The 11,601-nt window shown below is 66.8% G+C and overlaps 1 protein-coding gene and 1 long non-coding RNA gene across 4 annotated transcripts; both read right to left on the bottom strand.

Moving 5' to 3' along the window:
* Positions 1-932: 932 nt before the first annotated feature.
* Positions 933-7,813, bottom strand: LOC147596894 (putative serine/threonine-protein kinase SBK3). Of its 3 annotated transcripts, XM_086769321.1 has the most exons (5): positions 7,676-7,813; positions 7,059-7,152; positions 3,691-3,867; positions 3,310-3,512; positions 933-2,917 (listed from the first exon to the last, which is right to left on the bottom strand). In XM_086769321.1, the coding sequence occupies exons 3-5, from the start codon at positions 3,860-3,862 to the stop codon at positions 2,240-2,242; spliced, it is 1,053 nt and encodes a 350-aa protein (XP_086625447.1). In that variant the 5' UTR covers positions 3,863-3,867; positions 7,059-7,152; positions 7,676-7,813; the 3' UTR covers positions 933-2,239. The 3 variants fall into 3 exon arrangements, with proteins under 3 accessions (XP_086625447.1, XP_086625446.1, XP_086625448.1); XM_086769320.1 differs by lacking the exon at positions 7,059-7,152 and having other exon boundaries at positions 7,676-7,802; XM_086769322.1 differs by lacking the exons at positions 7,059-7,152; positions 7,676-7,813 and adding an exon at positions 4,997-5,117.
* A 2,466-nt stretch (positions 7,814-10,279) lies between these two features.
* On the bottom strand, positions 10,280-10,861 carry LOC147596895 (uncharacterized). The gene is made up of 2 exons (XR_015261311.1): positions 10,747-10,861; positions 10,280-10,600 (listed from the first exon to the last, which is right to left on the bottom strand). It is a non-coding gene; the product is annotated as an uncharacterized LOC147596895 (long non-coding RNA).
* Between the last annotated feature and the right edge of the window lie 740 nt (positions 10,862-11,601).

Here is an 11,601-nt window from a genome sequence, read left to right on the forward strand (position 1 = left end):
GGAAGATAATTTCTCTCACGTATCTCCTCCCAGGTGCTGGGACGTAATGGTTACAATCAGAACAGGGAGACACAGCATCCCTTGAATCATCCCATCCATGTCGGTGGAGGAGGGGGGTAAAAGTGATGTGATGATACTTCAACTTGGTTTGGGGGCCACCACTCAACAGCACTCTTGCGGGTTGTTTTGGTGCGTCTGCTGGATACACCCAGACGCGACACATTTGATTGGGTGCATGTGGATACACATTCTTGCTGGATGCCTCAGGAAAGCGTTCTGCCAGCTGCTGGCCCGTGGTTTTTGCAGCACGTCTCCCCCCACAGCTCCCCCTCACCATGATGCTGGGCACTGGAGATGCTTGTTAAAGAGTGTTCAGATCCTGCGTGGCTAGAGCCAGGTGTTTGTGTGGCTGGTGGATCGACCCGCGCTGCAGCCGTGTTCACAAGCTGCTTGTGGTGAGCGTTACCCAACGCATTTTCCACGGAGCGTGAGTTCCTTTGGAGGAAGCCCTGTGGCATGCAACGCCGGTGCTGTGCTGGGAGAGTTTTCCTCACCTGGAAAAAATCCGGCGACAGGCTGAACCCCAGCTGTGAGACAATTCCTCCAGGATGAGGGAGTTTCCCACCCCCATCTACAGGGAGCACCACCGTCCAGCCCAGCATTGCCACCCTCGGACCAAGCATCCCCGGGCTGCAATTTGGGGACAAGGCAGCTACAAAGGAAAAGCCTCCGCGTTGCTGAAGCCAGGCCTTCGGCAAGCCTCCCAGCTGCCCTTGTGCCTTCTCCTCTCTGGAGATTTCCCACACCACAGAGGGGTGGGGGGCCTGGACCCGCTTTGCTCAGAGCCTGCCTGCCCCCTGGGAGGAGAAAAAAGCAGGATTTAGGGCTTGAGGTCGATGGGAAAACACAGTTTAAAAAAAAAAAAAAAAGGGCAAAACAACAGAAAATTTTATTAAGCTTCAGCATCTCAGCTTATTTCCCCCTCCCCTTCCGCTTTGTGCTAGGGTTGGCGTGCAGGGGATGGATCCTCTGCCGACAGCAGAGCCCAGGTCCCCCGGCTGTTGGGGATCCCCATGGAGGAGCGGGTACGGGCTCCCCAGGCGGAGTGCAGAGGTGTCCCAGGAGGCCCCTGTCCCAAAACAGAGGTGCAGACTGCTCGAAGGGGTGCAGGAGAGCCCCGAGGCGGTGCTTCCCAGCAGGCAGGCAGAGCCCTGCCCGCAGGCGGTGCGGCACCAAGGTGAGGTGCCAAAGCTTGCGGGACCCCCGCTGCTCTCCTCCCAGCTGCCAGCAGCGCCAGCGGGGACCAGATGGCCGGGTGAGCCTGGGCAGGTGCTTGTCCAGCCTCCAAACCGTGAGCTCACCCCACAAACTCCCCTCTGGAGGCTGCCCAATCCCTCCCGTGCTGGAGATGGAGAATATTTGCAACCATTGAGGGTGATGTTCCGGTGCGTCCCCTCCTGCACACCCGGAGCCGTCCCAATCTGCGCTCTCGCTGCATCTCTTCACCCTTTTGCACTGTCAGCTGAGCCACGTCCAGCCCGTCAGGGTGCAAATCATACTGCCCGTTGCGTTGCTTGGATCGAGCCGGACTGGAGGTTTGTCCGGTCTTAACTCCAGTCCCACAGATCCACCTGGGAGCTCCTCCCAGCCCCATCACTTCCCAGTTCAGCTGCATGCCCTGAGGCCTTACGCTTGTTTTACACAGCTCCTAGCTCCTCAGGAGGCTGTTTAGCATCCCCCCTAATTACAGCAGTTAACCCCCAGGGAGGCTGTTTAGCATCTTCCCTAATTAACAGCAGCCCCTGACAGCCTCCTGGTCCCTAAGGCACAGGAAGGAGGTCAAGGTCAGACGTGTTTCTGGGTTCCTCTGCTGAGCACTTCCACCGTCCGTCTCTCCCAAGGTCTTGTATTGGCCTTCGTAGGTTTAATTCCTAATTAACTGCCCTCCTCCTCTTTCTCTCTGTCATCCTGTGGGTTGCTTCTTCCCTCGTGCATCTCAGAGCCACGCAATGGTTGCTCGGGTGTTGTCACCACCGCCAAGTAACATCAGTTTGCGAGGTGCTAGGCATCCAGCTGAAGGGCTGGGGTCTCCGGGTGCTGCCCGAGGCATCGCTTCTCCTTCCTGCGCTTGCAACCAACCCATCGCTAGCCCTGCAAGCCTCGGGCGGCGGACAGGGAAGCCAGCCTCCTGGGGGACACCCACCACCATTCCAGCCCTGGGATGGAGGGGAGGTGCTGGCTACCAGCACGGGGCCAGGGTGTTAGCGGGGGGCATAGGAACCCCATCTTCCCTACCCTGTCCCCCGGTGCCCCCTCGGCTCTCCCCAGTGCCACTGGTGAGGGGGAACTGGGAGCTGCTGAGTGCTGGCTCCTCGGCACCGGGGGCCATCACCCAGGGCAGGGACAGGTACTTCTGTACCTCGATGGCCGGACTCCGGCGGTTGGGGTCCAGCCTCAGCAAGCGCCGGAGCATCTCCAGCGCCCCAGAGCCAAAGCCTCGCCAGGATGCAGGCACTCCCCGTCCTGCCACACCGCCCTGCCACGCCCTGAAGTCCTCGAACTGGGGATCGGAGCTGGTGGCCACGGCCCAGGGGAAGCAGCCGGTGCAGAGGCAGAAGAGCAGGACAGCGAAGGCCCAGACATCCAGGCTGGAGTCCAGCTCCAGCGTCTCGGAGCCCTGGAGCCGGCAGAGCTCCGGCGGGGCGTAGGGCAAGGTGCCAGACATGGCACCCACTGCAGAGCCTTGCACGCGGGTGAGCCCTAAGTCTCCCAGCTTCACCCGCCGGCACTCGCGGTCGAAGAGCAGCACGTTGTCCAGCTTGACGTCCCGGTGCACCAGGGCCCGGCTGTGCATGAAGTCCAGCGCCTCGGCCAGCTGGGACGCGCAGCGCTTCACCAGCTCCTCCGCCAGGCCCTCCTGCGGGCAGGGTGGCGCCGGTGACCACGGCATAGCCCCCTCCCCAAAGGGGCTGCTGCAACACCCAGACCCCCATTCTGGCACTGCCGACCCACGCTTCGCTCCCCACAGCAGCCTTTAGCCACACGCCCGCACTGCAAAGGGTCTCCCCACGTGCAGCACAAGCATGCACCCCACTGCAAAGGGTCTCCTCCCGTGCACGGCGTCGCTGCGCCCCACTGCAAAGCGCCTCTCCCCACGCACAATGCGTACATGCACCCCTCGGCAAAGGGTCTCCCCGCACAAAGCGTCGCCACGCTCACTGCAAAGCTGTCCCTGCACCTTCTCCCCCCGTCCTCTCCTCCCTCCCGGCCCCTGCACCCCCCCCCGCAGAGCCCCGGGGCCGCACGCACCCCTGGGTTGAGGAGGGCGCACAGATCCCCAGCTGGAGCGAGCTCCTGCCCGAAGGCGAAGTGCGTGGCGCTCTCGAAGGCGATGGGCAGGGCGCGCAGGCAGGCGGCGTGGCCGGAGAGGCACAGGGCGATGCAATACTCCCGCAGAAACACCCGCCGCTCCGTCTGCTCCTTCAGCATCAGCTTGAGGACCACCGGTGAGCCTGGGAAACGGCGGGGAGCCGGAGCGGGGTCAGCGCCAGCCGGGACCCCCAGGAGGGCAGAGACAGGGGTCTGGCACGGGGAGGTTTGGGCAGAGCTGGGGTTTGGCTCGGGTGGGTCGGGTTCTCCCAGCCAGCAGCTGGGTCGCTCTGCCCACCCCCAGCCCCCGGCACCCCTCACCACCGTCCCGGGGCTCCGTCAGCACCACCCGGCCGTAGCTCCCGCTGCCCAGCTCCTCCAGCACGGCGTAGTGCTCCTCCAGCTCCTGCTGCGGCACCTCGCGGCCCGTCTGCACCATCAGCCGCTCCAGGAACTCCTCGTTGTCCTCCCCGTCCTCGTCCGACTCCTCCATGGGCCCTGGGGACAGCCAAACTCCTCGCGTCGCCTCAAACACCCGCCGTCCCCGGCCCCTTGCACGGGGACACGGCAGCAGCACCAGCCTCCTGGTCCCAGAGCACCCGGTTGGGACAGCCCAGTCTAGCCCAGTCTACTCCAGTTTAGCCCAGCTCAGCCTAGTAGTGCCCAAATCAACCTGGTCTGAAGCATCCCGGTGTAGTCCAGCTCAATTCAACCCATTCCAGTCCACCCAAGCCCAATCCACTCCATTCCTGGTCCAGTCTAGTCCAGCTCAGTTCAACCCAGTCCAGCCCAGTTTAGCTCAGCCCAGTCCAGTCCAATGCAGCCCAGCCCAACCCATTCTAGCCCAGTCAGGTCCAACCCAGCCCAGTCCAGTCCATGCAGCCCAGCCCAACCCATTCTAGCCCAGTCAGGTCCAACCCAGCCCAGTCAAGCCCAGTGCAGCCCAGCACAGCCCAGTTCCACCCCAGGGGCTCTCCCCGTGATGTCTCTGGCCGGGACGAAGCCCTGCTCCTCTCCCCCCGGCTCTGTGCAGATGCGGGGGTCCCAGCTGGCGGGAAGGCGCAGCCTCACACCAAGAGGTGATGGGCGCCTCAAAAATGCCCCTGTCCGGTGAGGCCGAGCACCCCCGACGGGGGCCACGGGGAGGTGGGGGTCAGCCCCACATCACGCCCCAGAGGAGAGGCAGTGAGCCCTGTCACCTGCCAGGTGACACGCAGGTGACGCACACCGCACCACGCGTCACCCCACGGCAGCAGCCGGGGCTCCCTCCCTGCACCCCACATCCCCACCCCACGTCCCCCCACTGCAAGGGGTCAGGGATGACTCCTCGCTCTCCCATCCCCAGCCCTGAAGCAGAACGCCGCACCCTTCTCCCATCCCACCACCCGCAGCCGCCTGCGCTGGCACGGACGCAGCGGGGTCACCGCCGCCACCGGCACCTCCAGGTGTGCAGGGCTGGGACAAGGAGCCCGTGTCCCCCCCCCCCCGGACACACACACCCCCCCCCGGTGCCGTAGGGCTGAGCCAAGAGGGCCACGCAAGCGAGCCAGAAGCAGAAGGCAGCGTCGGGCGTCCCTCGGGATCGCACGGGGACAGCCGAGCAGCCCAGGAGCAGCGCGTGCCTCACCTGCGTCGCCGGCCGTGCGTCCCGGCAGGGTCGGGTGCTCTCAGGGCACGGCTGGGTGCCCCCAGTGCCACAGCCACCCCCGGCACCGGGAGCTGTGACTCAGACTTTCCTGCCCGTTCCCATGCCACCGGCCCGCGCTAATCTCTGCCGCTCGCGCGCAGGGAACATATGTCAGCCCTCACGCGTGCCGAGGGCCAAAGATAGGCAGGACGCAGGACAGGCAGGGCGTTTCATGGGCGGACAGACGGACAGCACGGAGCTGGGGATGCGGGACATGCAAGATATTGCTTAGGGGGACGGACGGACAGGATGGAACTGGGGACAGGGGCTGAGCCCGGCGGCCTCGGTGCACCCAATGCAGGGTGGGGGAGCAGGGTGCAGGCCTCTTGGCTGTCCCTCAGCGTGCTGCTCTGCGCTGTCCGTCTGTCCCCATGCTGCCTGTCCATCCAGAGAGGGGTCTGTCCCCAGCACCACGGTCTGTCCGTCCGGCCCTGCAAGCTGTCCTCCACACTGTCTGTCTGTCTGTCCATCCATCCGTCCGTCCATCCGTCCATCCGTCCGTCCATCCGTCCATCCCTCCGTCCGTCCGTCCCACACGGCACGTGATCCACCTGTCCCCACATGCCTGATGCTTATCTTTGCTGTCCTTGCCCGTGCTGTCTGTCTGTCCACCCGTGCACCCCGTTCTGTCCCCCTGCCACCCATCATGCGACCTGTGCGTGTCCATAGTCCTCTGTGACAGCTGGCCCATGCCACCGCTGTCCATCCCCCCCATGCGATGCTCCATCCTGTCCGTCTGTCCTTCCTCACAGCGCTGTCTCTCCATCAGACGGATCTGCTCGGCTTCACCACGCCATGCTCCCTGACGTGCGTCCGTCCTCATGTGCAATGGTCAGTCTGTCCCCGCGGCCAACACATCCTATCTGCCCCCCCCCGTGCAATGCCATCGCGATGTCATCCCACAACACAACTCTAACCATGTTACGGCACAGCCCAGCCATGCCGTGACACAGCTCAGCCGTGCCGTGACACAGCCTGGTCATGCCATGACATGGCCTTGGCCATGCCGTGACACAGCCGTGGCCATGCCGTGACACAGCCCAGCCTTGCTATAACCCAGGGTGGTCATGCCACACCACCACCAACGCCACGACACAGCTTGGCCATGCCACACCGCCACCAAGCAACGCCATGACACAGCTCGGTCATGCCATGAAACAGCCAAGGATGCTATGACACAGCTTGATCATGCCACGACACAGCCTGGTCATGCCATGACACCTTGATCATGCCATGACACAACCAAGCAATGCCATGACACGGCTTGGTCATGCCACAGCAGCCTGACCATGCCATGACACAGCCTTGGCCGTGCTATGACACAGCCAAGCAATACCATGACACGGCCTTGGCCATGCCATGACACAACTTGATCATGCCACGGCACAGCTTGGTCATGTGATGACAGCTTGACCATGCCACAACACAGCCTTGGCCGTGCTGTGACACAACTTGACCATGCCATGACACAACCAAGCAATGCCATGACGCAGCTTGGTCATGCCACGACAGCCTGACCACGCCACAACACAGCCTTGGCCATGCCATGACACAACCAAGCAATGCCGTGACACAGCTTGGTCATGCCATGACACAGCCTGCTCACGCCACGACACAGCCCAGCCGTGCCACAACCACACGCCGCAGCCCCACTACCGTCACCGCGTCCACAGCCCGGCCGTGGCCCCCCGCCCCGCTGCGCTGGCACCCCGGGAGGACGCAGCAGGCCTCAGGCACCCCTCCGCCTGCCTCAGTTTCCCTCCTGCGGTGCCACCTCGCCGAGAGGACGGGCGGCACCCGTTCTGTCCTGCCCCCCAGCTCCAGCCACGCAGCATCTCACAGCTTCGGCTTCCCCCACCCACGTGCCAGCCAGCCCCCACGGGGGCGTGGGGCAGGAATCGGGAGCGAGCTGTGGGTGCCAGACCCCCAGGTGTGGGGCACGGTGGTTTGGGGACCCCAGATCCAGCCACGCCACCCCCGCCTCGTCCCAGCTCTGACTCACATCTGGGCCCCCTTGGCAGGGCGCGTTGCTGGGGGGGGCTATTTTGGGATGGGGCTGGCAGAGCCCGGCTGGCGGCACACGCGTGCCCGGTGTCCTGCCAAGGAGGTACCCGCCGCCCTGAAACGGGGTGGCTGGGAGCGGCCGGGGAGCGGTGCGTGGGGCCGGGGGTGCCGGGGAGTGGCCCCCCCAGGTTGGGGGCACCCTGTTCACCCCTTCCTGTGCTGGGGGGCTGCGCCTGCCCCAGCACCCTCCCTCTCCCTCAGGTCCTGGGCCGGATCCCTGCCTCTCTCCCAGTTTTCAGGGCCTCTCCCCACTCCCACAACCATCTCCCGCCCCCTCCTTCTCCCCGTTTCCCACCCCCCCCCTCTCCCCCCCTCCCTCTCCCCTCCCTCCCCGTTTCCCACCCCCCCTCCCTCCCCACCCCCTCCCTCTCCCCGTTCCCACCCCCTCCCCGTTTCCCACCCCCCCTCCCTCTCCCCCCCCTCCCCGTTCCCACCCCCTCCCCCGTTTCCCACCCTCCCTCTCCCCGTTCCCACCCCCTCCCCGTTTCCCACCCCCCCTCCCTGACCCCAGGGCCGTACCCCTCTCCCTCCCCAGCTGCTCCCCCCCCATCCCACCTGCTGCCGGGCCCTGACCCCGGGCCCGCGGGAAGGTAATTAATACTTGACAGCACATTAGCAGGCCCCGCTTGGCTGGCGGCCGGCGGGGGGGAGGCTGCAATCCTCCCGTGACCCCCCCCGGGAAGCGGAGGCTGCTCCCGGGGCGGGGGGGGGCTGTCCGGGCAGGAACCGCGGGGGTGCTGTGACCCCCCCGGCCTCAGTGGCACGCAGAGGATGCGGGCGCCTGTCCCTGTCCCTGTCCCTGTCCCCCCCCCCCCAACGCGGGGGGACACACACATTTGCTGGCCGGTGGCCCGGGAGCGCGGCGGCACGGCCGCGGGGGGCGGAGGCGCGGACAGCTGCGGGGGCACCGAAATAGCCGGCGGGCGGCCGGGCCGGGCCGGGCGGCACCGGCTCGTCCCCGTCCCCGTCCCCGTCCCCGTCCCCGTCCCGGGGCTGGCAGGCGAACAGCCCCGCGGGCCGCCGCCCCGCTGCCCCCCGGCCTCGCCCCCCCGCGGCCGTGTCCCCCCTGGCCCCCTTCTGTCATTTTGGGGGGGGTGCCCCCCTGCCCCACGCCCTGCCCCTCTGCATCCCCTGCCCCACACCCTGCCCCTCTGCACCCATAGGTCCCACTGCCCCACGCCCTGCCCCCCTGCATCCCAGTGCCCCACGGCACCCACACCCTGGCCCCCAGCCCCTATTGCCCCACGCCCTGCCCCTCTGCACCCATAGGTCCCACAGCACCCACAGCTTCACCCCCCAGCCCCTATTGCCCCACATCCCGCCCCTCTGCACCCATAGGTCCCACTGCCCCACGCTCTGCCCCTCTGCACCCCATGGCCCCCAGTGCCCTATACCCTGGCTCCCCCGGCCCCTATTGCCCCACATCCCACCCCTCTGCACCCATAGGTCCCACAGCACCCACAGCTTCACCCCCCAGCCCCTATTGCCCCACATCCCACCCCTCTGCACCCATAGGTCCCCCTGCCCCCCTGCAATCCCAGCCCCTATTGCCCCACGTGCCGCCCCTCTGCACCCCATGGCTCCCAGTGCCCCACACCCTGCCCCCCCCCGGCCCCTATTGCCCCACACCCTGCCCCTCTGCACCCACAGGTCTCATTGCCCCACGCCTTGCCCCTCTTCCCCAGCCCCCGCCCCCCCGCCGCCTGCCCCCCCCCACGCCCCGGGGCAGAGTTTTTGGCAGGTCCCCCCCCGAGGCGGGCAGGGCGCCGGGAGCGGGACAGGTGCGGGATTAGCGCTAACGAGCTGTTTCGTAACGGGGTCGAGAGGCCACGAGGGGAGCGCGGGCAGGGGGCCAGGCTCGGCTCGGCTCGGCTCGGCTCGGCCCCGCACCTGGGCCAGCCGGGCCCCCCCCGCCCGCCCCGCCGCTGCCCCACGGCACGGCCGCGCCCCGTGGGGCTGAGCGCCCACGTCCCGTAGGCTGGCACCGCTGTGCGGGGGGCGAAGGGTACGGCACCAGTATGACCAGTATAGCCCCAGTCTGCCCAGCGCAGCCCCTGTCTGCCCAGCGCAGCCCCTGTCTGTCCAGCACAGCCCCAGTGTGCCCAACCCATTTCCAGTCTGCCCAGTACAAACCCAGACTGTCCCTAGTCCACCCAGCACAGCCCCAGTCTGCCCAGTACAAGACCAGTCCGCCCAACCTAGCCCCAGTCTGCCCAGTATGGCTTCATTAAGCCCAGCACAGCCCCTATCCATCCAACACAGCCTGAGTCTGCCCAGCTCATCTCCAGTCTGCCCAGTACAAACACAGAATGCCCAGCACAGCCCCAATATGCCTAACCTGGCCCCAGTCTGCCCAGCAAAAACCCAGTCTGCCCAGTACAAACACAGAATGCCCAGCACAGCCCCAATATGCCTAACCTGGCCCCACTCTGCCCAGTATAGCCCCAGTCTGCCCAGCAAAAACCCAGTCTGCCCAGTACAAACACAGAATGCCCAGCACAGCCCCAGTCTGCCCAGCACAGCCCCAGTCTGCACAGTGTAAGCCCAGACTGCCTAGTATAAGCCCCAGTCTGCCCAGTATAAGCCCCAGTCTGCCCAGCACAGCCCCAGTCTGCACAGTGTAAGCCCAGTCTGCCTAGTATAAGCCCCAGTCTGCCCAGTATAAGCCCCAGTCTGCCCAGCACAGCCCCAGTCTGCACAGTGTAAGCCCAGTCTGCCTAGTATAAGCCCCAGTCTGCCCAGTATAAGCCCCAGTCTGCCCAGCACAGCCCCAGTCTGCACAGTGTAAGCCCAGTCTGCCTAGTATAAGCCCCAGTCTGCCCAGTATAAGCCCCAGTCTGCCCAGCACAGCCCCAGTCTGCACAGTGTAAGCCCAGTCTGCCTAGTATAAGCCCCAGTCCGCCCAGTATAAGCCCCAGTCTGCCCAGCACAGCCCCAGTCTGCACAGTGTAAGCCCAGTCTGCCTAGTATAAGCCCCAGTCCAAGCCCCAGTCTGCCCAGCACAGCCCCAGTCTGCACAGTGTAAGCCCAGTCTGCCTAGTATAAGCCCCAGTCTGCCCAGTATAAGCCCCAGAATACCCAGCACAGCCCCAGTCTGCCCTACAAGGGGGCCCCCCTCCTCCAAAATGATGCTCCCTGTCGCACCACCCCAGACCCTCAAGGGGCAGTGGGGGGCCAGCACCCCCTTTATTTCACTGAGCGGGTGTCACAGCAGCCCCCGAACCACGCGACTGGGGGGAGCACAACCCCCTTACGGGGCAGAGCCGCTGCGAGGAGGGGTCCCCGAAAAGCCCCCCAGGAGGTGCCGCAGGGCCGAGGCCAGCGCGCGCAGGTCCCCTCGCAGACCCCGCACCTCCTGAAGCAGGGCCTGCAGCGGGGGGGTTGGGCAGGGGGGGCAGCCCCTGGGCTGGGGGGGGCAGCCCCCCGGCCCCCCTCCAGCCGCGGGGTGGGCAGGCGGCGGCGCTGCTGGCGGAGCCGAACCTGTGGGGTGACACAGAAGACACCCCCCCCCCCCCAAATCGCAGCCATGAGAGACCACCCTGATGTGTGACCCCCTCCTCCCAAAACAACCCCCAGAATTTGGGATGCAGGTGCTCCACCCCCCCCCCCGCGCCCCCCAGTCTTACCTGCACTTGGGGCCCTTGGGAGCACGAGGTCTGAGGGGGTGCAGGCAGGGTGGGTGCCGAGGGGCTCCGTGGGGTGCTGGGGGGGTCCTGGGGGTGTCTGGGTGCCGAGGGGCTCCGTGGGGTGCTGGGGGGGTCCTGGGGGGCTCTGGGTGCTGACGGGCTCCGTGGGGTGCTGGGGGCGTCCTGGGGGGGTCTGGGTGCCGAGGGGCTCCATGGGGTGCTGGGGGGGTGCTGGGGGGCTCTGGGTGCCGAGGGGCTCCGTGGGGTGCTGGGGGGGTGCTGGGGGGCTCTGGGTGCCGAGGGGCTCCGTGGGGTGCTGGGGGGGTCCTGGGGGGGTCTGGGTGCCGAGGGGCTCCGTGGGGTGCTGAGGGGGTCCTGGGGGGGTCTGGGTGCCGAGGGGCTCCATGGGGTGCTGGGGGGGTCCTGGGGGGGTCTGGGTGCCGAGGGGCTCCATGGGGTGCTGGGGGGGTCCTGGGGGGGTCTGGGTGCTGAGGAGCTCTGTGGGGTGCTGGGGGGGTCCTGGGGGGGTCTGGGTGCTGGGGGGCTCTGTGGGGTGCTGGGGGGCTGCTGGGGGGCTCTGGGTGCTGGGGGGCTCCGTGGGGTGCTGGGGGGGTGCTGGGGGGGTCTGGGTGCTGGGGGGCTCCGTGGGGTGCTGGGGGGGTCCTGGGGGTGTCTGGGTGCCGAGGGGCTCCATGGGGTGCTGAGGGGGTCCTGGGGGGGTCTGGGTGCTGAGAGGCTCCGTGGGGTGCTGGGGGGGTCCTGGGGGGGTCTGGGTGCTGGGGGGCTCCGTGGGGTGCTGGGGGGGTCCTGGGGGGCTCTGGGTGCCGAGGGGCTCCGTGGGGTGCTGGGAGGGTG

Source organism: Chlamydotis macqueenii, chromosome 34 (genome assembly GCF_036417535.1).
Source record: "Chlamydotis macqueenii isolate bChlMac1 chromosome 34, bChlMac1.mat, whole genome shotgun sequence".
Lineage (NCBI taxonomy): Eukaryota > Metazoa > Chordata > Aves > Otidiformes > Otididae > Chlamydotis > Chlamydotis macqueenii.

Coding starts and splice junctions, on each gene's coding strand:
- LOC147596894 (XM_086769320.1), bottom strand. CDS start 7,733: ATGTGCTGTCAAGTATTAATTACCTTCCCGCGGGCCCGGGGTCAGGGC. Junction 3,868..7,675: donor GGGTCAGGGCCCGGCAGCAG/GTGGGATGGGGG, acceptor GGCTGTCCCCAG/GGCCCATGGAGGAGTCGGAC. Junction 2,918..3,309: donor GCGCCCTCCTCAACCCAGGG/GTGCGTGCGGCC, acceptor CCCTGCCCGCAG/GAGGGCCTGGCGGAGGAGCT.